General features: G+C 36.3%; 1 protein-coding gene and 1 long non-coding RNA gene across 4 annotated transcripts in view; both read right to left on the bottom strand.

Moving 5' to 3' along the window:
* Positions 1–527: 527 nt before the first annotated feature.
* LOC126877255 (uncharacterized) lies at positions 528–1,241 on the bottom strand. The gene is made up of 3 exons (XR_007694883.1): positions 1,135–1,241; positions 827–922; positions 528–750 (listed from the first exon to the last, which is right to left on the bottom strand). It is a non-coding gene; the product is annotated as an uncharacterized LOC126877255 (long non-coding RNA).
* A 1,059-nt stretch (positions 1,242–2,300) lies between these two features.
* The window catches only part of LOC126877243 (venom serine protease Bi-VSP-like), a 48,058-nt gene continuing 23,325 nt past the window's right edge, over positions 2,301–27,033 (bottom strand). For 2 of the 3 annotated variants that reach the window (XM_050640056.1, XM_050640057.1), the window contains exons 3-5: positions 3,186–3,281; positions 2,960–3,114; positions 2,301–2,631 (exon numbers count right to left, since the gene is read on the bottom strand). In XM_050640056.1, the coding sequence (XP_050496013.1) occupies positions 2,476–2,631; positions 2,960–3,114; positions 3,186–3,281 (407 nt within the window). In that variant the 3' untranslated portion in view covers positions 2,301–2,475. Of the gene's footprint in view, positions 2,632–2,959; positions 3,115–3,185; positions 3,282–3,451; positions 3,650–3,720; positions 3,862–27,033 lie in introns of those variants that run through there. The other variant, XM_050640058.1, reaches the window with a different exon arrangement.

Raw genomic sequence — 27,033 nt, 5'->3', positions numbered from 1 at the left:
ATAATTACTACCAGTGTCATAGATATTGTAGTGGCTACAACTGAATTAATAGAAAATGATAAATAACTGTGTATAACACTAACACATAATTGTGTATAACAATGACACATAACTTTTACTTACATATCTGTCGATAAGGGATTACTTACTGTGATATCCTGTTGATGTTTCTTAAGGCACTTGATTAGGTGCGATACGGTATCATTCCTTATGGTATACTGTAGATAAGTATTTTAGAAAATAACAAGAATAAATCTAAATTATTCAGAGGTTCCAGTTTCGGCTTAGACATAAATACAGGACCATTTGCAAAGAAGAAAGGGTGCGTTTCTACAGCCTCGTTATAGTAACCATGAATACCAATCTCTGAATTACTGGTTACTAAACATAAATATCCTATAAAATTTAATATATTTCTTTAATTTTTAATACATACATGAGTTAGTAGTTCTAAATTATGAATCATCCTACCTGTGATATTACGCTTTTCCTTATAATATCATCACTCGAGTGAACAACATTAAGATCATGTAAACCATGTCATCCTATCTTACTGTGAAGATACTTAGTTATGTTATCTAACATTATAAAAATATCATCAAATTCAAGTCCTTTTATTCACATCACATGGCCACGACGATCTGGTTCTTCGTTATATAATGTTCTAAAATTTGTCGTATATATAGGATGTACAAACCGTGATATCAAGGTATCAGTTCTTCCTTCCCAAGGGACAGTTTCATTAAAATTCTGATAGAATTAAAAATTAATTATTAATATTCTAACAATCATATATGTTAAATACGTTATAGTCAACGATATATACCTGAGCGAATGTAGGGGTGATTCCTTGATAATTATAAATGTCATCAGCCCACATCATTGTGCCACTTCTTTGTACTCCAGCCTCTAGATTAACAGCCTAAACAAACATACGAAATTTTATAGAAGCTGTACAAAATATAGTATATATGCGCAATATTGAAGCGTTCAAGGGGATATAAAGGTAATGTACATCACATACACGTGTACTCTCATGCAACAAAATACAATTAGATTTAATAGTATAAGCTCTTTTATTCATCATAATAGATTGGAAATTTAAGTGTCTTACGAGGGTGAGTAAAAAGTTACCCGCTCTGTCGGTGTAGAATTTATTTTAAGCAATTGTCAAAAAAGACATACATCATTTTTTGACATAATCACTCGATTTCTGTATACACTTTGTCCATTTGCCGAAGGACCTTTGTATTTTCTCATTAAAAAATGTTTTGGGCTGAGCTGCGAACCACGAATGCATCGTCGTCTTCACCTTTTCATCAGCTTTTTCGGCATCCATCTCGCACAAACTTTTTAAAATCCAAATCTGTCGTGCACTATTGCATAAGCAGAGCCGTGGCTGATTTGCAAATGATTTGCCACATTATCCAGTGTCACTCGTCTATTCCATAGAGCATAAGTTCATGAGCACGTTCAATGTTGTCATCGTGGATGTGGACGGGCGTCCAGCTGTTTTTTCATAACACTCGTGCGATCTTCTTTGAACTTTTGTGCCCATTCAAACACACTTCGTGACAAAACACTTTCTCCATAATGTGCATTAAATCTTTGATAAATATAGGCATCAAACATAACCTCCGACCACAAGAAACGAATCACAGCATCCTGCACTGTTTTCCTGCAAATCACCATTGCAAAGCGCCATTACTCGCGCAACGGTCACAAACGAATTGACGTAACACAAAGAAACCTGCGCAGCAGCACTGAACAGATATTGACGTCATACGAAGAGTGCAGATGGATCAATACGGTCGACAGAAGTTTTAACTATCTGGAGTGCGGATAAATTTTTACTGAGAGTCGTATAGGAATCTATAATCTGTAAGTACACCTTTGGCTGAATGGAAATTTCTCTTACATATAGTCAAAAATGCTGAAACTGTGTATTGAATTGGAAAGTGATAAAAAATAAGTGAAGTTTCGAGGTTGCATGTGATTGCATGAGTACACAGGACGTTTTTAGCGAATAAAAAATAATTTTGAAAGACACGAGACTTATCTTGTATTTTATGCACTCTCTGTGTCCGAATTTCCAGAAGCTCTCTATCTTATGAAGTGTTTTAGATTAGCCGGAAAATTTTGTACGTACGTACAAGAAGTATACGATCTAAGTGGAATATTCCATTATTCTCTTGATACAACAGAAACGAAATTTACAGAACTTCTCAGAAAGTTGGTTTATTATTACCAAATTTATAGAATTAATATACGTTTATCATCTTTACATACCTAAGTCGTGGAGGTTTATCGTGCGTAAAAAATTAGTGTCGTTTCAAAGTTACATTTCGTACATTTTAAGCCTATAATTTGTAACGTACAAAACAATGTAAATTTGAGCTGTTTCTTATCTCCACAATAAGAAAATCCAACTTTACGTTTTTTACACAATGATATTTATGGAACAGTAATATCATATTATTGCATCGCTTGGAGAATGAAGTCAAGGTACGATGTGACCCTAGTGTAAACGCTGGGATACCCAGCTGTGCCGCACTTATAAGCATAAGACACAATACCTATTAAATACGAGGTTAATTCATGTTGTATCAGCAGTGGTCCGCCGCGGTCAGCCTGAAAGGATCGTTAAATTTTTAATCAAAGATACTGAAATATATCGATCGAATTGTATTGAAATTATACTTATATACAGTAATAATCTTCTATTGATTTGTGTATTGAAATACTCCAATTTATAACGTACATGTTATATGTATTTTGAGCAAAACTAAGATTAGAAGGAAATTAGATTAAATACCATAACGAGGTGTGAGAAGTGGGCAAAACTATTAAATTGTGTTTATCTATTATTTTTAATGTTTAAGACGTCGATTTGATGTTAATTCGAATCGACGTGTCTTCAGATACCGTATAGTTTGTAGTAACTCTGTAACTTAATTACCGTACAAGAATCCTCTCCACCCTGAGCATGTTCGGCGCATATTATACCATCAGTGATATCAGGTGCATTAGGAAATTTGGAATAAGCTATTTTGCATTCGGCGTTCTTAATCACTGGCATTTGTACTTCCATTAATGCATTACGTCGTGGTCGTCCTACGAAGAAAATAAGAAAGATATTTAAGACTGGAACTATTTAATTTTATTATAAAATTGATATCACTTACTATATCTTAATGCTCCCCATCCAGCAACAAGGGGGTTATAGCCGACGAAGTTGCTCTTTCGTAGGGGCTCTTTCGTACAAATGGGATATACGTACCCTGAAAAATAAAAAAATAAATGAAAATGCAGGAAACGAATGACCAAAAGTATGAGAAAGAATTATACACGCTTTATGACACAATATATGTGTACAGTAAGAAATTTCAGGATATGATACTTCAGTAATACTCAATAGCATATATATATATATATATATTTGAGGACTTACTCGAAAATGGCACCTCCTCCACCAATCTAAGAATGACAATATTATGATTGTGTATGTTTTCTATTCCATCCATATGTGCACAATGTGCTGCGGTCAAAACATGCCTAGCCGATATCAGGGAACCTCCGCACTTCCATAGTGGTTTGTCTGGGTTTCGGGGATTACGAAAACCTAATGCAGCGATCCATGGCCAAGCGCCTAAAATGCAATAGTCATAGTTGTGAATATACATAATTTGTTCTCACATAACGGGTAACAACGATTATTACCTATTCGATATTCGATCATACAGCAGACGATAAGTACATACGTACAAATACTCTGAAATAGAGATTTGATAAAGACAGAAATTAAATTTTTATTCCAGTGGAATACAAATTATTAAATAATTCTATATAATTTCTATTTGAACTATACTGAACTATAAAGTTCAAACGTGTAATTTCTGCCCTAACAGTTTTTGATCTCTATCCATATTATTACTCCTATATCAATTTTTTATTTCAAGCAAAAAGATACTCTTCCTAACATGAAGTAAAAGAAAGAAATAATTCAAGTTAATAAGTAAAGTTACTACCGATAAAATCATAGCATTATTATTTAGTCTAATTGAAATGTACATTGATGTGCTGTTTAATGCCTTTAAAGTTCATTCTTTGCAGTAAATGGCTTATTATTAATCGGAAAGAAAGACATAAAACGTACCAAGTTCAGCTGGTTTACCATCGACCACCCTGGTATGAGAGACGTTGCTAAAACCACAGTATGGTGGTCGCAAAGCCTTATACTTATACACAGTTTTTATTAAAATTTCTCTCTTCTCTTTGTTTGGATCGTTCGGACAGCAAACGATCGTAACATTGCCCTGGTATCTGCACACTGATCGTCTATAAAAATCGGTGGCTGTACGGTACTGTATCTGCCATATTTCTTGCAGAGGTTTACATTTTCTGTAGTCAAGGCACCTGCCTTCTTGATTGTCCGGTGTGGTACATTCTGGATCAAACAATTTTAAAACATTTATACAGTTCAAAGATGCGTAAGAAAGCGACACCGATTACTCAACTTTCGAAGTAAAAGGCCGATCAAGTCCACCGGATTGCCCTACAGACACGTATTAATCCGTAAGAGTTAGTCATCATGTTGATAATAATTATCTAAAGAAACTTTTCACGTGAAAATATAAAATTTTAATTGATTAGATATTGTGTTAGCCATACTTAAGAAAGAAAATGAAAATGAATGAAATGAAAGAAAAGGACTACCTTCAACCTCATGTTTTAAATAAACACTTTGTCAGTTTTGCGGTAAATAAATTCTTAGGAATTCAGGACAGTTTTTAGTGAATCATTTTGTTTCGACCGTTCGCGGAGAGACGCGATCGCGAGATAGCACGTCAACGAGAGTTGTAAGTTCCCGTTACGATTAAATAATCGACGCCACGAACTGATCGATCCCCTTATTTCGATTATGATAATAAGGGTAGTTCAACGAAATTCCACAGAATTAACACAAATAAATTAATGTTTATTTCAACAACTTATTAACTAGAAAGATATAAATGGAACAAAAAAAATGTAACTGCGTTTTGGTTGATAAGTAATGCGCGACATACCACATGTGTTGACGGTTCGACATCTCGAAAAGTTCTGAACGCCTTTCGATTTTTTTCGTTTTTTCTGGAAGGCGACCCCCACTACGTTCGGATCACGCCACATTCTTTTACGCGAGGTAAAATACGGGCCACGAGTCGACGTTTCTGGAAGTCGCCCTGCTTAATGAACCATGCGCTTGCCACTACAATGTTTGTTTGCCGGGCAGACACGACGATCCGTCTGCGACATTATAGTGCCGCGATCGATAGTTAAGAATATGACCTATGGTAAGCCGCATGGCGTAACATTCTCCCCCCGTTGAGAGGGTACCGATCAAACTAGGGAGGTGTGGTTGAAGTTCCCATCTTATTTCGTCTCGGTGGCTAGTTGTTCGGGTTTCTCGAGATCGGGTTGAATTGGCAGTGGGACAAGCCTTTTGACGCCCCGATCCAAAATGCTCTTTGCCGTCTGAACTGTAGCTGTCCGGATGACACCATCGGCGCCTGGATGAATCTTGATAACTCGGCCCAGAGGCCAATGCATGGAGGGAACGTTGTCCTCTCTGAGGATGACGATTGTGCCCTTTTGGATGCTGTGTCCACCCTTGCTCCATTTATTGCGGTTGGTTAGCTCGTTCAAATACTCCTTATGCCAGCGGTTCCAAAAATGTTGTTTAAGCTGTTGGATATGCTGCCATTTGGAGAGTCGGTTCGATGGAATGTCCCTGAAATCTCGATCACGTAAGCACATTAATGAATCGCCAATGAGGAAATGTCCGGGAGTGAGGGCTAGGAGATCATTTGGATCGGTGGAGATAGAAGTTAGAGGGCGGGAATTGAGGACTGCTTCTATTTCTATGATAAGAGTATTACGGTGTTAAGCTCATATGTTTCTGTTTCTCCACTCGCGCTGCGCCATAATATCCTTTGATATTTCCGATCCTCTGGTCGTACGAGGAATTGCCGATACATTTTCTCGATGTCGCCAGTGAGTACGTACTGATGAGCGCGGAATCTAATTAATATGCAAAATAAATTGTGAATTGATTCGAGAATATAGGATTTCCCCATTTTCATGATTATCGTGATTTTTGTATAAATATATTTTTTAAGATACTAATAATTAGGTACTTATAAATTAGTATTATCAATTATTTTGCATTTATAATTCCGCCTCTAGTATAAGTGTTAATTGAAAACTAACTTTATGTTTGAAAAAGTACTAGCAAAGTCGTTGAGTAACAAGCCACTGATGCTAACACAAATAGCATTGTCGTAATTAAATATTTCTAAATATTCATTTTTCATTTTGAACCTGTAGAAACAATTTATTATATATACTATTAGCTAAGTAATTGCATATTTAATTAAGTCGAAATATAAAACTTAGTTATTTTAATAATTTAAAAAATAAAAAACTGACAAACATTTCAATTTAATTTATGGTTGGAACAAAAGACAGTTATTTTTCATTAATTGAAATATTGCAATGCAGAGTACTTTCCAAAATACGCCGAGAGTATTCCTGATGGTGAAACGAGCGTTGCTTCATCGAACGCAGCTAAAGAAAACAACATCTATGTAGTTGGTGGTACGATGCCTGAAATAGGGGGCGATAAATTGTACAATACCTGTACTATTTGGGGTCCCGATGGAACTTTGATAGCAAAACACCGAAAGGTAAGTAATATATTCCTTTATGGCTTTGAATTTGAAAATATTGGGGCGAAGAAAGTGACTCTATCTAGGAATAATTTAGGAATATACATATGTACATACGTATACTATAACCAATTCTATAATTTACGGTTTATAAAATACGTTATGATACGGGAAACGCCCATTTTTGTTGTAATGTGTTTGTGTTGTATAAATTTTTCACATACTTAAAATATTATTATACTTATTTTTTCTCCTTTTTAAACATTATTAAATGATAGGATTTTTTAATAAAAGAAAGTGATAAAAACGCTGTCAGTTATTAAATAAAAAATAATTAAAGTTTAGGAGTTGGTAACTTTGATATTAAATTACAAAAGTTGCAGCAATAGAATTAGCGACTACATTTTTATGTTATTAGGTACATCTATTCGACATCGACATTCCTAATAAGATTACTTTTCGAGAGAGTGATTCACTCAGTCCTGGTAACTCCCTAACGACGTTCGATGTGAAGGGCTGCAAAATAGGTATTGGCATTTGCTATGATATTAGATTCGAGGAAATGGCACGCATTTATCGGAACAAAGGTACAGTAACTTAATCGATCAATACTTAACTAGCAAAAAATTAAATATCTTTCTTAAATATATTCTATATAAAATTAATATAATCTGTAACTCTGTATAAAAAGAAGCTTAATTTAAAAAACCAGTATATTTGCTGAAAATGAAACAAATAAAAGAATTAAAAGCACAATAAGAGGACTGTCCTCGCATATTCAGAAATGATGGAATGTGAACCGTGCAACTACGAAGTTAATTGGTATTCGGTGGCTTCATATTTCCTGCTTCTCTGGGTTAGGTTGCCAAATGCTGATATATCCAGCGGCATTCAATATGACCACTGGACCACTGCACTGGTCATTACTTCAGCGTTTCAGAGCGAATGATAATCAATTATACGTTGCCTGCATATCACCGGCTCGTGTTCCTTAAGCAAGTTACGTCGCATGGGGACATACACAGTTGACCAATCCCTGGGGAAAGATTCTTTACGATTTGGAAACTCAAGAGAATATGGCAGTCACCGATATCGGTAATTTACAGCTTAAAATTAAAAGCGAGAGATCCATGATGTAATTAATTTTTAGTCTCGTTAATTTATCGATTTAGCCATCTTCCTCTGTATTTGTTGAATTTATTAGTAAGCATTACTTATTACTTCGTATGTTTCTTTTTTCTATCAGATCTAAAAGTTGTTGAGGAAGTAAGGGCTCAGATACCTACATTTTCTCAGAGACGTACAGATTTGTACGACACTGTCTGTAAGAAGGAGTAACTCTACACTAAAACAGAAAATGTTTTTTTATAATATTTCTACTACGATATCCTTTTTTTGTGAATTATTACTAATTTCTTATCATTTGTACTAAATGAATGACTCAATTAAGAAAACCAAAACGTTATAAATAATAATCTGTATATTTTGTGTATCAACATGTAATTGGATATTATAATAATATAGGAATGCTATAATAATATAGGATAATAATATAGGAGAATAGTAATATAGAAAAAAACTACATGCTTTTAAACACCTTTAATATCGATCACATAAATTGTTATAATTCACAATGATTACGCATACATAAAAGACCCCTTGATAGTAAAATTTACGATCAAAAGGCAATTACGTATCGTTTAACAACATTTAATTTATAACACCTTTTAAACATTTAGACAGATTAACACATAACACTTCTTATATATAAACATCAATTCGAAGTTATCAGCTTGGAGAAATTGGTCGATTAATACCTGTAGATTGTCTGTCTCGATGAAAGACTTAAAGAGAGCAAAAACATGATAATGCCGCTAATATAATATTCCTTCTTTCTTGTATCTGTCTGCCTCTCAGGTCGTTTTACTAATTACAATAAGTAATTTCGCCTTCTTTGCGCTCTCTTTTAACGCATTCGAGACCGAAAGAAATTCATATCAGTCAGTAGGCAAGGGTATAGTATACATATTTTATATATAACTTATGTAGTAATGTATATATCATGTTAATTTCATATTTTTTTCAATATAGAATTATTATATATATATATATATATATATATATATGACTGTACATAATACATTATAGAATAACATAGTATATAATTTTATATTTTAAAAATATGAGGCATACTATTTAAGATTGTCATCGATTTAAAATCAAAGTATGAAAAGGATACCCTGGAGAGAGTAAAACACAGAATCATTCTAACTAAACATTCAAATCGTAGCGACACCTAGGTATCGTCTTACAATTAAATCTCGGTCTCGAATGGATTAAAATGAAATACATACTTGCAGCTTCAACATCTTCAATATCGAGAAGATTCAAACTTTACAAATAAATGTAAATTGCGATGTAAAACAACGCGATGTAAAAAGGGAAAAAGGAGGAAAGAAGGAACAGGGAAGCAAAGAGAAGAAACGAATTTTTCATTTTCTCTTGCCAGGAATATAAGATGCTAAGTAATCTTCCTAAGTAATCTCCTCCAGCTTTTTCTAGTTTGATCAATAATTATTAGTACATGTTAGGAAAACAAATAGAATTTTTGTTCTCAAGCGAGGTATAATCTAAATTTTGTATGTACACAAAAATGTTAAATATCTGTAATAAACATGGTATAATCAATTTTTTTACATAAAATTATATTGTATAGGCTATTGTTATTTAAACATTTTAAATTGGATGAAGAAAAAAAATGACGCAAATAAAACGTAGGACATTTTAATTAAAGAGACTAATATAGAGATTTATCTACTTAACTGTGATTAAATCATCTCCACTTAACGCTCTACCTCTTCTATTAATTATGCTTCGTTAAACTATGATTACAGAGGATGGGTTTTTTGATAAAATGACATTCTGACAAATATATATAGATCGATATATATAGATATAGATAGACAAATATATAGATTCTTACAACAGTAGTTATGAATGAACAGTAGTTATTGTATCAATTCCGTTCTTCAGAAGCTTCATTTGTGAAAAGACAATTCGCCAGAATATGGATTCACTGTAGTTATAGCTATAGGATTTCAATCTAGTTGACAGACTTGCTTTACGTAGAGAATATCTGTCTCTTGTTCTACCTTATCGCGATTCTCTCCTCATCTTATACGCTTTGTCGAGCAAAGTAATATTGGCATATATCTCGGCTCGGGTTACAATCATTAGTTTCCGCCTAAACGGTTAGAATCACATAGCTCGCGCTCTACTCTCGTTTATTCAACATTCAGGCCATATGGTCGCATGCGACGAGTTTTATGTTAATTCCGACCGATTACAATACCTTTCTTTCGTTTACAAGGAACGACGAGACTGGCAGTTGCGTGATTTCCAATGCAAAAGCCGCGATATCTGCACGATAACCTAACCTCAACCGATTTTGTTGTACTATTCTTACGTGGACTTCGTTTGTACCACTTTCGTAACAAAAATAGAATACGTAGAACACAGCATTCCGTTATGCGATATTGTCGATTCCTAACATCCGAAAAATCAGAGATAATTATTTCCCTACAGTTGTACATTTGTGTGAAAAATTACGAACGTAAAGTTGTTTGGTGCATGCACAGTCCTCCCCTCCGCTGCATTTGCGTGGACATGCTAGAAAGATTCACTTTTCCACGGTGAAACTGTATGTATTATAATTTCATTTTTACAAAGGTCGAACATCCTACTATGCATAAATTTAATATTAATATAAGCAGGTTTCGTGTTAAGTATTACATCTGACGTATAAGCACACGTGTGTACGAGCCTTGGTTTTAAATGTCTTATAGTAGACACCGAAAAGATTATTCAGTTGGATATCTGACTCAATATCAATATTTTACTAGGAGATAACATGTTAAGAACACGTTGGTGGATGGCATGGGAGATGATGAATGAAGACATACTTCTGTGAGATACATAAAATAGTAGTCAGAACGTATTTTGGCGCTTGGGGACAGCAACAGCTTTTTTTTTTTTTTTATTTATTTGTTGGAATTACAATCAATTCTCGCGTTGAGAATTTTCAGTAATTTTTCTGGCGTGGCGCAGTGACATGGCTGTTTATTTACAATAAGTTAATACTTATTATAGATAGGTATAATTTATAAGTATTATAAGTAAGTGCATTAGCTTAATTTGGATAATTAAATGAATCTAACGTTTAGGTCTAGCGGGTAGTGCCTCTTCAGCCTGCGAATCTGGTCCGTCGTATCGAGTAGTCCAGTGATTAGGGGGTTTCGGTGTTTCTTGACTCTTTTGCTATATCTGTCGCTATATTTTGCTATTTCCTCTTTGACTGTAGGTATCTTGAGGTCGCGATGGATGGTTTCGTTGGTAACATACCAAGGTGCGTCTATTAAGGCTCTTAGCGTTTTCGATTGGAATCGTTGTAGTATTTCGATGTTGGAGTTACTTGCTGTTCCCCATCGCTTCCTATATCCCTATATTCCGTACTTGCTTCGCTTGGTACTTTTATAATTTTCGCAGTTACAATAAAAAATTTAATTCTTAACAGATTAAAGATTTAACCTCTTGCTTTATAGTGTACAATAATTTTTTTCTTTTTTTTTTTTTTTTTTTTTTTTTTTTTTTTTTTTTTTTTTTTTTTGTATAGGTTATGTGATCCATAGTTTGAGTAAGCAGTACACACACACACACACACACACACACACACACACACACACACACACACACACACACACACACACACACACACACACACACACACACACACACACACACACACACACACACACACACACACACACACACACACACACACACACACACACACACACACACACACACACACACACACACACACACACACACACACACACACACACACACACACACACACACACACACACACACACACACACACACACACACACACACACACACACACACACACACACACACACACACACACACACACACACACACACACACACACACACACACACACACACACACACACACACACACACACACACACACACACACACACACACACACACACACACACACACACACACACACACACACACACACACACACAGATATATTTACGTGACAAGCTTTCATTTCAATCTATATTTAAGATTAATATTTTATCAGTTTCTGTTCGTAACAACATCGAAGTAGTCAATAAGTTTGAAGAGTATAATTAAGGAAGCTATGAAGCAAGAGGTTAAGAACAAATTCTGAAAGAGGTTATGTACAACTCAGTAGTACTGCTTTACATTACTTTGCGAATTACTTTTCAAGCATAAAAATAGTTTAACAGCCACTTATAGTTACTTCCTTACCATTACATTCATTAAATTCGTTTGATTTTGTAAACTAAATAACCACGCTGACCAGTCTCTTATTTAAAATAGAATTATTTTGTCATATATCCAACAGTTTACTTTCTCTTCGTAAATATTATTAATAATTTTATCAATTTCGTATACTTCCATCCTTCGTATAAGTGACAATAAATCAGAAGAGCTTCATAGCAATATTGAACAACATACAGTCAACTACAGCACCATTAGATACATCCACCATACAGTCAACTACAACACCATTAGATAACAGCAATACAATAGATTATTATTTTCTACGTGTCATTGATTCATCATCATCATTTTCCATTTTTTTAGCATATGTAAAAACGTATCTGACGTAATCTTACCTCGCTCTTTGAGTACAAAAATCCATTCAAATGAAACAAAGGGAAAAGAAATAAGAAAACAAACACTCACATACGAATCTTCATTACATAACTGTATGTACTCCTCGAGGTATAATTACTCAGACACGTTACAGCGTACCTTCTTCGTTCCCTGATGGCTGATGTTGATCGTTGACGTTTATAGTGAAAGAATTTCGTCAACGGCGCCATCTGGATCCCTGTTGAAAAATTAAACTAGCCGCAACAGCACCATTAAGCTCATCACCCAGAGTAGCTTTTGTTGCTGAGTCGTGGAGGAATTATTATCATCAACGACATAAACTTTACCAGTTCCGGTAACGTTCTTCAGATGGTCCAGGCATTCGAACTCGCAACATCGCTTTCCAAGACGAAATTTTTTGCATGTCTGTAGTAAAAAGAAATCGATCAATTGTACAGATCAATCGTCACTCGACTGCTCGAGAATTCAGATCATCCAGAGAATAGAATAGAGACGTGGAAAAATGTAGTGCGATCATCGCAGTGGGAGGAAATAGGGGGATAGGGACCAAATGAATGAACGAGATGTTAAGGACAACTGACGATAAGTTCTTCTTTTGTCGGGAATTGCATGTTTGTGAATGGTTTGTGGGTGGTTAGGTGGAGAGAATTGAAGAGTTTGGAGGTGACTGGAAGAGTGTTTTGGGCAAGGTAGATTGCAGAATGGTTGCGGTAGCATTGTGTTAATTATGGGTTTGTACATGTAATCTTTGTATGTATCACTACATACAACCTAACGTATATTTTTAATAATACATCAGAGTTTTAGTTATTTCATAGCTATGAATTTTATACTCTATAATCTTGACGTTTTATTTCACAGAAGCGTTTGAATATCCATAAAAATTAAATGAACCAATGTATTCATTATCTTATAGAGAAGATATATTATTTTTAATTATGTTCCAATTATTTATCATGATCCTGATTTCCTTATTCTGAAAATTTGAAAGGAAGTTTTGTAGTTTGATACTTTCAGCGACAAAGGGTCAATATTGCTTTAGTATATTTCGTCACATATACATGTATATCTATATGAATTGAGGACTGCTTCTATTTCTATGATAAGAGTATTACGGTGTTAAGCTCATATGTTTCTGTTTCTCCACTCGCGCTGCGCCATAATATCCTTTGATATTTCCGATCCTCTGGTCGTACGAGGAATTGCCGATACATTTTCTCGATGTCGCCAGTGAGTACGTACTGATGAGCGCGGAATCTAATTAATATACAAAATAAATTGTGAATTGATTCGAGAATATAGGATTTCCCCATTTTCATGATTATCGTGATTTTTGTATAAATATATTTTTTAAGATACTAATAATTAGGTACTTATAAATTAGTATTATCAATTATTTTGCATTTATAATTCCGCCTCTAGTATAAGTGTTAATTGAAAACTAACTTTATGTTTCAAAAAGTACTAGCAAAGTCGTTGAGTAACAAGCCACTGATGCTAACACAAATAGCATTGTCGTAATTAAATATTTCTAAATATTCATTTTTCATTTTGAACCTGTAGAAACAATTTATTATATATACTATTAGCTAAGTAATTGCATATTTAATTAAGTCGAAATATAAAACTTAGTTATTTTAATAATTTAAAAAATAAAAAACTGACAAACATTTCAATTTAATTTATGGTTGGAACAAAAGACAGTTATTCTTCATTAATTGAAATATTGCAATGCAGAGTACTTTCCAAAATACGCCGAGAGTATTCCTGATGGTGAAACGAGCGTTGCTTCATCGAACGCAGCTAAAGAAAACAACATCTATGTAGTTGGTGGTACGATGCCTGAAATAGAGGGCGCTAAATTGTACAATACCTGTACTATTTGGGGTCCCGATGGAACTTTGATAGCAAAACACCGAAAGGTAAGTAATATATTCCTTTATGGCTTTGAATTTGAAAATATTGGGGTGAAGAAAGTGACTCTATCTAGGAATAATTTAGGAATATACATATGTACATACGTATACTATAACCAATTCTATAATTTACGGTTTATAAAATACGTTATGATACGGGAAACGCCCATTTTTGTTGTAATGTGTTTGTGTTGTATAAATTTTTCACATACTTAAAATATTATTATACTTATTTTTTCTCCTTTTTAAACATTATTAAATGATAGGATTTTTTAATAAAAGAAAGTGATAAAAACGCTGTCAGTTATTAAATAAAAAATAATTAAAGTTTAGGAGTTGGTAACTTTGATATTAAATTACAAAAGTTGCAGCAATAGAATTAGCGACTACATTTTTATGTTATTAGGTACATCTATTCGACATCGACATTCCTAATAAGATTACTTTTCGAGAGAGTGATTCACTCAGTCCTGGTAACTCCCTAACGACGTTCGATGTGAAGGGCTGCAAAATAGGTATTGGCATTTGCTATGATATTAGATTCGAGGAAATGGCACGCATTTATCGGAACAAAGGTACAGTAACTTAATCGATCAATACTTAACTAGCAAAAAATTAAATATCTTTCTTAAATATATTCTATATAAAATTAATATAATCTGTAACTCTGTATAAAAAGAAGCTTAATTTAAAAAACCAGTATATTTGCTGAAAATGAAACAAATAAAAGAATTAAAAGCACAATAAGAGGACTGTCCTCGCATATTCAGAAATGATGGAATGTGAACCGTGCAACTACGAAGTTAATTGGTATTCGGTGGCTTCATATTTCCTGCTTCTCTGGGTTAGGTTGCCAAATGCTGATATATCCAGCGGCATTCAATATGACCACTGGACCACTGCACTGGTCATTACTTCAGCGTTTCAGAGCGAATGATAATCAATTATACGTTGCCTGCATATCACCGGCTCGTGTTCCTTAAGCAAGTTACGTCGCATGGGGACATACACAGTTGACCAATCCCTGGGGAAAGATTCTTTACGATTTGGAAACTCAAGAGAATATGGCAGTCACCGATATCGGTAATTTACAGCTTAAAATTAAAAGCGAGAGATCCATGATGTAATTAATTTTTAGTCTCGTTAATTTATCGATTTAGCCATCTTCCTCTGTATTTGTTGAATTTATTAGTAAGCATTACTTATTACTTCGTATGTTTCTTTTTTCTATCAGATCTAAAAGTTGTTGAGGAAGTAAGACAAGACGAAATTTTTTGCATGTCTGTAGTAAAAAGAAATCGAATCTGGTCCGTCGTATCGAGTAGTCCAGTGATTAGGGGGTTTCGGTGTTTGTTGACTCTTTTGCTATATCTGTCGCTATATTTTGCTATTTCCTCTTTGACTGTAGGTATCTTGAGGTCGCGATGGATGGTTTCGTTGGTAACATACCAAGGTGCGTCTATTAAGGCTCTTAGCGTTTTCGATTGGAATCGTTGTAGTATTTCGATGTTGGAGTTACTTGGACAGCAACAGCTGGTGATACTGTCATACACCTCCATTTATAAACTTTCGAAAATCGATGTGACCTTCAAACTTTAGTGTATTCTGTTTCACAGCACAAAATGTTTCCGAAACGTACGTTTATTGTTACAATAAACTTGACTAGTGGCTCTGAAATACTATCCTTGAAAAAACAATGGGGAAATTGGAGCAAAAAAAGACCTTGTTGGTTCGTAAAAATAAAATATGCTACAGGAAAAACTTTTTCCAACGGATTGAGATGCGACAAGCTTTAAAAGCTATGACGCGAATCGAGCGTTTGTCTACAAGAGCGCATTTTCGGTGGATATATATGTCGGAATGACATTGGGGATAGGGTTGTCGGTGTTTGAGGAGTCTTCATTGAAGGTAGCCATCGTTGCGGTGTAACGAAGATACGATTTATTGACACAGGTATGAATAACACAGGTTTGACAATCTACCACGGCGGTGAGACGTCCGCGACACTAGTGACAATGGTCTCCGGTTCGATAACGAATCCGCGGCCAACGGGATGACAGATGGGCGTTCTCGCTGAATCTAAGTCTGATTCGTAAAAATAATTGCTGAGCGTAAAGACGTTACTCTTTGGTCGACGGGAGCGCGTAAAAGAATGCCCGTCCCGTCCCGATGATGCCACAGAGGAAAACTATAATGGGGTGTGTCTAAGGACACGAGATCATCGGATTCGTCGAGGAAAGCCTTCGTTTAGGAAGTAAGGGAAATTGACGTTGCTGCTAATTGGTCAATCTCCATATCGGTGGTTAGAAAAAGATGGTAGCCGCCCTCGAGGGAAAGTTGCTAGTGGGAGACGTCGCTCGTTGAAAAATATGTCTCCCCTATCTTCCCGTAGTTGGGACAAAGACTGTTTGTCTGTTTGAAGGACTTTAGTTAACTAAACCTTAAGATTTATAACGGGCCCTCGGGCTAGCCGAACATGTACTGCGGAGACGCATCGACATCTGGCAATCATCTTACTCGAAGAATAGGGTCTGCGTGTGGCGAGCCACGGGACAGAAACCGTGGGAATGTTTACTGTCGCGTGTCGCCACGAATATTTCTTTTAAGGAGAGCTATAGAATTACTCCATACCTTTGTTAGGCAAAGCGTTCATCCCTTGACCGCGGCTACGTTGGGCGACAGACTGTCACCTCGAGCCAAAGCTCACCGTCACTAATCTCGAACAATTACAATCGGATTGAATAACTACAATAGTTTAGTTACAGTTATAGTAGACTTTAGATTGCAATGTTGCGGGGCTATCCAAAGGTTCCGGTGTCCTTTCATCTCCGACATATAGATATACATGTATATGTGACGAAATATACTAAAGCAATATTGACCCTTTGTCGCTGAAAGTATCAAACTACAAAACTTCCTTTCAAATTTTCAGAATAAGGAAATCAGGATCATGATAAATAATTGGAACATAATTAAAAATAATATATCTTCTCTATAAGATAATGAATACATTGGTTCATTTAATTTTTATGGATATTCAAACGCTTCTGTGAAATAAAACGTCAAGATTATAGAGTATAAAATTCATAGCTATGAAATAACTAAAACTCTGATGTATTATTAAAAATATACGTTAGGTTGTATGTAGTGATACATACAAAGATTACATGTACAAACCCATAATTAACACAATGCTACCGCAACCATTCTGCAATCTACCTTGCCCAAAACACTCTTCCAGTCACCTCCAAACTCTTCAATTCTCTCCACCTAACCACCCACAAACCATTCACAAACATGCAATTCCCGACAAAAGAAGAACTTATCGTCAGTTGTCCTTAACATCTCGTTCATTCATTTGGTCCCTATCCCCCTATTTCCTCCCACTGCGATGATCGCACTACATTTTTCCACGTCTCTATTCTATTCTCTGGATGATCTGAATTCTCGAGCAGTCGAGTGACGATTGATCTGTACAATTGATCGATTTCTTTTTACTACAGACATGCAAGAAATTCCGTGTTGGAGAGCGATATTGCGAGTTCGAGTGCCTGGACCATCTGAAGAACGTTACCAGAACTGGTATAGTTTATGTCGTTGATGATAAGAATTCCTCCACGACTCAGCAACAAGAGCTACTCTGGGTGATGAGCTTAATGGTGCTGTTGCGGCTATTTTAATTTTTCAACAAGGATCCAGATGGCGCCGTTGACGAAATTCTTTCATTATAAACGTCAACGATCAACATCAGCCATCAGGGAACGAAGAAGGTACGCTGTAACGTGTCTGAGTAATTATACCTCGAGGAGTACATACAGTTATGTAATGAAGATTCATATGTGAGTGTTTGTTTTCTTATTTCTTTTCCCTTTGTTTCATTTGAATGGATTTTTTTACTCAAAGAGCGAGGTAAGATTACGTCAGATACGTTTTTACATATGCTAAAAAAATGGAAAATGATGATGATGAATCAATGACACGTAGAAAATTATAATCTATTGTATTGCTGTTATCTAATGGTGTTGTAGTTGACTGTATGGTGGATGTATCTAATGGTGTTGTAGTTGACTGTATGTTGTTCAATATTGCTATGAAACTCTTCTGATTCATTGTCACTTATACGAAGGATGGAAGTATGCGAATTGGGAGAAGTCAGGTTGAGAGATGCAAGATTTATACGCTCGTTCTGTCAGTTATCCCAGTGTCTGTTACGCGATAGAAAATGAACGAACTGAATAATAAATGCATTATCGGCATGAAGATTGCTTGATGTAGGCCACCGCTTTTTTTCTATCCTTCCGATACCATTTTTCTTTTTTTTCTTTTTTTGCGAAACACTTTGCTAGTCGTGAGAAGCAGCAATTCCCTTCTGCGAATCAATTACGGTTCACGAGAAATTGTATTATAGCCTGGAACGTATTCAAATTATCTTCAATTATTCTCGGCTGTTTCCATTTCCATTCGTCTCTTACGTAAGTACTCGTTTGATGTACGTACATAGTGAGACAATAATCGTTAACACCTTTAATGTCTTCAGTATTATAGAATAAGACGCGAAAATACGTTGAAACCTGACTTTTAGATTCGCGAGACTCTATAAGGCTTCGAAAGTCTCTTGTTTCAGGCCGAATAAAAAATTGTAGATGAAGAATTACATTGCGAGGTCTGTTAAGGAAAATTTTAAATCGTATCGTTGTAATAGGATTATTTCAGAGAGGGAAATTACGTGTTGCGTGCGAAGCCACGAGCTTTCTTTCAGGCTAATATACATAATTGTCCTATCGAACTTTCCATCTAAACCGTTGCGCTCACACGTGGATTTTGCATTTCAATTTTCTTACTTACAGTCCAGTCCAGTGAGACCAAGTTAAATTTTTCAGCCCTCCGAGGTAGAATATGTTTTATAGAGAGACGTACAACGCCATGAAGGGGAGACAGATCAATAAATTGGGTTATCTTTAAATTACTGACAATCATTTCATCGACGCGGTTTCACCGACACCGAGTCCCCCGGCAACGTCTGTCAAAGCTTATTTACCGATACACTGAAATCAACCACAATCATTTTACCGACCTCTTCCTTTGCTGACAGTTATTATACTCGCTGTCATATGTTATCGTTGATTATACATCTTTATTTACAAATTCGTTCCTGTGTATAACGAAACAAAGGAAGAAACGAAAATGATACGTTTCATGACGCATTGTTAAATTATTAATTAACGAGAGTTACATATCTACATGAATGCTTTGAAATGTCAGTTATAATTCATGAAAATGGATACAAGCCATTTTACTATACATAAATAGAATTATAAAGACATGTTACGTACTAATGCTTTTACGAAATATATTTCTGTATACGTTTGACGTTTCTGTATTATTCCTTATGTGCTTTCTGCTCTTGTGTTTAGCTCGTCAGAAGTAAAAATACGTTAAGCGAATCAGCTAATCTATTCGAGCGTTTCAACGGCTCAGTCTTCTCTTATGCAACTACCAAAAGAGAAGATAAGTCTTTGGTTATACAACATTTCATAACGTCCAAAGTAACGGGGCACTAATTAGTTGCAACTTTAAGACAGACCAGATATCAGTCATCGTCCGTAAATACATTTATTACGATCGTTTAAAGTTTAAAGAAACACCGTTATAAAGTCGTAATACGAGACAAAGCGAAGAGAAAGTAAACTGTTGGATATATGACAAAATAATTCTATTTTAAATAAGAGACTGGTCAGCGTGGTTATTTTGTTTACAAAATCAAACGAATTTAATGAATGTAATGGTAAGGAAGTAACTATAAGTGGCTGTTAAACTATTTTTATGCTTGAAAAGTAATTCGCAAAGTAATGTAAAGCAGTACTACTGAGTTGTACATAACCTCTTTCAGAATTTGTTCTTAACCTCTTGCTTCATAACTTCCTTAATTATACTCTTCAAACTTATTGACTACTTCGATGTTGTTACGAACAGAAACTGATAAAATATTAATCTTAAATATATATATATATGTACTACTTACTCAAACTATGGATCACATAACCTATACAAAAAAAAAAAAAAAAAAAAAAAAATTATTGTACACTATAAAGCAAGAGGTTAAATCTTTAATCTGTTAAGAATTAAATTTTTTATTGTAACTGCGAAAATTATAAAAGTACCAAGCGAAGCAAGTACGGAATATATGCGGAATATGAATCGCTCAACTAACCAAAGAGCGGCTCAGTGACAAAATTAGTAAAGTAAAGACCACAAATATTACAACATTATATTCTACCACAAAATAATTCTCTATACAAAAAAGGTACACAACGAATCGATTTTTCACAACGATAAGAGTCAACAGAACCAATCAAGACCAGACGAGACTCTCATAAGACAACGATATCAGAGGGATCAAATCAGCGACTTCAATCTATGTTACAGAGTATAGTTATCAAGAAAAATTGCTCTTTTCATGAAAAGTATGGTAATGATACTCTTATAACACATTGTATATCTGGCAGTCGGATGTGCCCGTGGCCATCGGAAATGTAAAGACGACGCTTTTAGAAAGTGATAGCGCCATCGCGTATTAAAAACGCGTTAGAAGAAGGACGGTTTCGCTATCCAAGGCGAATCGAAAAGTGTGCGTGTTGCGAGAATCAGAGTTGATCGAGACGTCGAAGCATAGAGTCGTTAGAATTGAGTTGCGAGTGTTGTCGAGTGTTAGAGTTGCTAGTGAGAGAGAGAGAGAGAGAGAGAGAGAGAGAGAGAGAGAGAGAGAGTTACCAAATAGTTGTCAAGTTATTTGTTGTAAATACGAGCGTTGCATTTAGTTTTCCTGTTAATCAAACATCGTTTCTCTGTCTAACTAATATCTGTATTTTCAATCCATTATTAATATATTCCGATATTACAAGTGGGGGCTCGTCCGGGATTGAATAAGACAGAGAAACGATACGATTTAACGGAGCTATTTCTGCGGGAGTAGAAAAGAATAGAATAAAATGGCAAACGTTGAAGACGAACGATTGTCGGGTGAAGAGGATTTGACGCTGGAGGAGCTGAGGAGTAAGCTCGCACAGATGAATCTGCCTATATCCGGTGCGAGATCAGTGCTGGTTGCCAGGTTGAACAGAGCGTGCAAACCTGGTCGATCTACTCCTAAGGATTCGAAGCGTGGCGAAGAACCAACAAACCAGCGAGATCTAAGAAGCAAGCAGAGAGCCGAACGCAGTCAAGAGGGAGAGGAAGACCTCGAGAAGCTGAGGACGAAAGAGCTGAGAGCGCGTCTCGTTAGCTTGGGGTTGAAGGTAACGGGAAGAAAATCCGAACTACGCGCGCGGCTACAGGCGGCCCTAGAAGGAGACGATGTATCGTCGGAAGAAGAGAGCTCCGACGAAAGTGAAGGCGAGGACGATAAACAAGGCGCGCGAGAATACAGGAGAGGCACGCGAGCGGTGTATCAGGACCGCGATGAGTAGCAGCAGAAGGTATGCGTCGGTTCGATGTTGAGTCTTAAAGACGTGGAAGACTCATTAGAGAAATTCAGCGGGGATGATCTGCTGAGGGTAAATCAGTGGGTGGAAGACTTCGAGGAAATGGCAGAAGTGTGGGGTTGGTCAGACGCCCACATGGTGGCCTATGCTAAGAAATTACTCGCAGGCTCCGCTCAGGCCTTCGTACGACAAAAACGATGCGCGAAGTCCTGGGCAAAGCTAAAAAAGGCGTTGAGGAATGAGTTTGAAAATGTAGTAAGCGACCAACAGATACATGGCGAGTTATCCCATAGAAAGAAGAAAGCAGATGAGAGTCTGCAACAATATATGTATCACATGTGCGGGATTGCAAAACAAGGAAGGGTTGATACGCAATCCTTGATAGACTACATTATTCAAGGCATTCCCGACGAGGTCGCGAACAAGACTGTGCTATACGGAGCCAGGAATATCGAGCAATTAAAAGAGCGTTTCAGGCGCTACGAAGCGATAAAAAGAGATATGGAGATGAGGACGAAATTTGAGGAGCCGAAGAGTAACAGGGTAAAGCCGGTGGCGAAGCTGTCCGAAACCGAGAGGAACAAGGAACCCGGTCGATCTGGAGATGCGAGGAAGACGCGATGCTACAATTGCTTCAAATGTAGGGAGTACGGACACATCGCATCAAGTTGCGACAATTTGGGTGAGCCCTCAAAAAAAGTTTACAGCGTGTTTCGGTCGTTACAAACAAGGCGTGGTAAGGATGTTAAGATGGAAAATTTCAAATTGAGCGCGTTGATAGACACCGGTAGTGAGCTGACTCTAATGCGAGCAGATCAGCATGTGAAAATCGGAGCGCCCAGATTAAGTCGGGAAATCGTTGGATTTGGCGGTGTCGGTTCCGGAAGGAATTTTACGCTCGGGAAATTTTCCACGAACATTATTATAGACAATGAGTCGTACTGTATAACCATACACGTAGTTCCAGACACAGTGATGCAACATTCGCTTATTATTGGCGCAGACTTTTTGGACACTGTTGAAATAAGTATAAAAGGGGGAGAATCTTTTATTAGTAGAATAAAGGACGAAAATCCCGATGAGTGTCCGGAAGTCCTCAAGATAGATGTAGAGACACAGGCGAGTGAGATAGATTTGTCACACGTTAAGGACATGCAACATAGGCTAAAAAGAGATTTGAAGAGAACCAAAGCATTGCTAAGAGACGCTCAAACGATGCTGGAGAGATCGAAAGGTGACTCGACGGGTAAAGCAGCTTTACGACAGCTGAAGAACCAGTTAGAAGATGCAGAATGCGCTAGAGCAGTTGCAGTTAAAGCGAAACAGGCACCGGAGCAAGAACCGAATGAGACGCAGGCTTCGTTGCAGGAAGTACTGCGGCAACGTTCCGAAGCAGAAGATCGTGTTAATGTAGCTAGTCGCGAACGAACTGAGCTACTGTCGCAATTGGAAGAAAATAAAGAAGAGTTAGCAGAAGTTTTGAAGAAGTATCGGGCAGCTGTGCAGCAAGTGTCGGAGGAACGGAGAATAGTGGCAAGACACGTGGTGATTGGTAAAGTGGACCACGAGATGGTGTCCTCGTCGGATTCTTGCGGCCAGCAGGAGGACTTAGCGAACATCACGAGGAGGAAGAATCTGGCTAAACAACAGCAACAGGATGTTGTTGATGATATTTGCGAATTTACTGAGAAGGATAGCGTTGCGGGTGCGAGGGTTGTTTCAAGTTTTCGGATAGACTCGAAGAGAGTGAATGCAAGGCGAACGAAAAGACAAGGGAAGTCGCACGTGCGGAATCCCTCCAATAATATCGATATACAGAGGATGTGGATGACGAGGACGACGATGGGATTGTCGAGGACACGATGAACGTGAAGACCTTCGAAAAAGAAGAGATCATAGTCTCGGTAGATGGTAAGTTGTTAACGTCTTCCATGTACGAACCGAGCCTACGAAAATGTCACGATGCTGCCACGACGATCAAAGCCCCTGACAAGAGTGAAATGGGTAAACAAACAACGGAGAGGAAGATAGAGGAAGAGCGAAAGAGGAGCAGTAGCATCGAGGACGAACAGGCCGCGGTGTTCCAAGAGGAACGAGATCAGCTGCGTGCGGACGCAAAGAGACGGATTGAGGAGATCCAAATCCGAAACAAGCGGGCGTATAACAGGAGACGCAAGAAGGCGACAGCATACAGGACGGGAGATCTAGTGGCAATCGAGAGGATGCAGAGGGGTCCCGGGCTAAAGCTGCATCCGAAGTTTCTTGGACCGTATCGGGTGATAAAAGTCCTGCGAAATGACCGATGCATAGTGCAGCGAGAGGGGGAGCACGAAGGGCCACGTACAACTTCCACGGCAGCCGATCACATGAAATGGTGGAATGCTGACGATAGTGATGTAAGTGCGAGCGGCGATGATGAGCACATCTGAGGGCAGATGTGATTGTCAGGAAAGGCCGATTGTAATATCGTAGAATAGCTTTGATTGGAGATCGGCTGAAAATAGAAAAACCGTGTACGTCGTGTTTCTGTGGTTCGTTTACATTTAAGAGTGCCTACGTGACTAAAGGCACGTAGTTGGTAGTTCTTACATAGGTATGAGGGAAACAATAGACAACGTTAGAAGAAGGACGGTTTCGCTATTCAAGGCGAATCGAAAAGTGTGCGTGTTGCGAGAATCAGAGTTGATCGAGACGTCGAAGCATAGAGTCGTTAGAATTGAGTTGCGAGTGTTGTCGAGTGTTAGAGTTGCTAGTGAGAGAGAGAGAGAGAGAGAGAGAGAGAGAGAGAGAGAGAGAGTTACCAAATAGTTGTCAAGTTATTTGTTGTAAATACGAGCGTTGCATTTAGTTTTCCTGTTAATCAAACATCGTTTCTCTGTCTAACTAATATCTGTATTTTCAATCCATTATTAATAAATTATAATTAATCGAACAAAATTACACCTTTAATATATTCCGATATTACATTACCGTGATGTAATATTTATCATGCTTATTTTGTACGTAAAACGAATCGTTGGAATATTCCCGAAGCTAACGAAGCATTTCCCAAAAGTTAAACCGAAGAGATTAACGCGAATAGTTAAGTGAAATTTTTCCATTAACTTGCTGACCAACCGGCAAATAAAAAATCATAAAAATTGTTTCAATGTGTTGAGGTCACGCATAACTTCTTTTTTCATTGACGATTACCAAACAGGTAAAATTTCGAAATTGTACGAAGGCCACGTGACCAGATCGTATTGGAATTTGAAGTGCATGGAAAAAGACAACTCGAAGTACAAACCTTGAGCTGTACTACTCGAAGTACAAACGTGAACTAATGGATGCAGAAAAGCAATTAACGCCAAACATCCGAACAGCATCTTGGAGCCCGTCATTGTTCTGAAATAAAAGAAGTGACGAATTAAAAAGACGCAGGACTAATAATAATAAAGGAAACTTAGTTCGTATTATAAATTGAATTTACATCAGAAAAGAAGCACGATCAAGCGAAACAGATCGTAGAAATGACAAATATCATCGATATACGTTTCAGTGTAATTTCACTTTTGAAAATTATTTAGTTTAATACGATCGTATTCATCGCTCCGAAACTTTCATTGTGCTGCAATTTGTGCTGCGTCTTTTTAATTTCTCTATCTTTCTGTGTTTTCGGAAAAATTACTTGAAAGATTAAGAATTGCTTGCCTTATTTTATTTTCGATTAGTTAGGATTTGATTATTCCAGGTAAGGTTTATTATTTATAACAGGTTTTATCACTTGTTTATTATTTAGGAGTTTGTTATTTTAGGATTAGTACCTTTTAGGATTTCTTATCCTTCGAGTTTCTGTTTCAGATATCTAGGTCTATTTCAAGATGTTTTATTACATTAGGATTATTTATTCGATTAAGATAATTTAAGAGTTTCACAATGTACAAAGAAATAATCGCGTGAAATTTAGATTTATGCTTTAAACGTATTAAACACGCGGTAATTTCAATGTCTATAGCCTCGAACGTGTTCTGATTAGTTGTGTCATTGTCTGTGACATTGAAATCACAAAAATCCATTGCAAGTGTGCTGTCATGCAATGTGGATGTAATTGGGTTTTTTGGGGTTAGGTTGGGGTTAGGTTGTATCATCTGATTTGTACAGTACTATTTTAACGCAAGGACAGGAAAGTTATTATATATTTCCCGTCCATTATTTGAATCGTTGTGAAGTGTAACGAATTATATTCGATTCGAGGAGATGTTAATGAATTAGCCATTTCATATGTAATTACATGGAAATAAAAATCATTGCAAAAGTAATTGATCTAATGACAACGGAATTTCCAATATTTTTTTGTTTCGTCACCTCTTTTTCGTAATATATCTTTTATAGGTACGTGATTTATTAATCGTTCGAATGGAAATAATTATTCGTATAATATTCAAACGATTCTAGCCATAAAATAAATTAAAACGATACCTGTCAATGATATGCAATCTGCGTATGACGTCAACCTCGATCTATGCTTATACAAGAAATTTTATCAATCAATGACTAGATATACAATAATCAAATATTATAAAATTTCCTGAAAACCTTTAGGTGTTAATATCTTTAATATTTGCAAGTTATTGTTTAGCGCTAATTAGTTAGAATGTAACAAGTGGTGTACCAGAATTGAGATAATTAAGCCACACGAACAATCTTATTTAGATCTTTTTAATTTTTTAATTCTCTTTTGCTCTAATACTTCGTAAAATTAATCTTCATTAGCTACTACACTTCATAGAATAACAAGAGATAATTTTTCTTATATAACGTTTCATTCATAAAATCTATCATTAAAGTATATCTTCATAAAAATATCATTCCATACTAACGGTATATTTGGTGTCATACGAGATAACAGTTACCAGTGATGACATATGTAACTTTATAAAGATATCTCGTTTTATTATATATTAAAAGAATGTACTCATTGCTGCTATATTTCAGATGAAAAAAAGGCGGCAACGATTTTACAGTAAAATCGTTCGTTTACAACTGATTCATTTACATTTCATGATAATACTGTGCATTCTGAATATGCTATGATTTGGTTTAAAATAATAAATAGTCCATTCTTGCATACTATTGCTCCAGCTTTACTTGTATTTTCGATATTGGTATAAATAGAAAGACAATTAATGTCGTTCGAGTCTATTTTCGG

The sequence above is a fragment of the Bombus huntii genome, unplaced genomic scaffold (assembly GCF_024542735.1).
Source record: "Bombus huntii isolate Logan2020A unplaced genomic scaffold, iyBomHunt1.1 ctg00000137.1, whole genome shotgun sequence".
Lineage (NCBI taxonomy): Eukaryota > Metazoa > Arthropoda > Insecta > Hymenoptera > Apidae > Bombus > Bombus huntii.
This window is presented reverse-complemented; position numbering and strand designations above follow the sequence as displayed.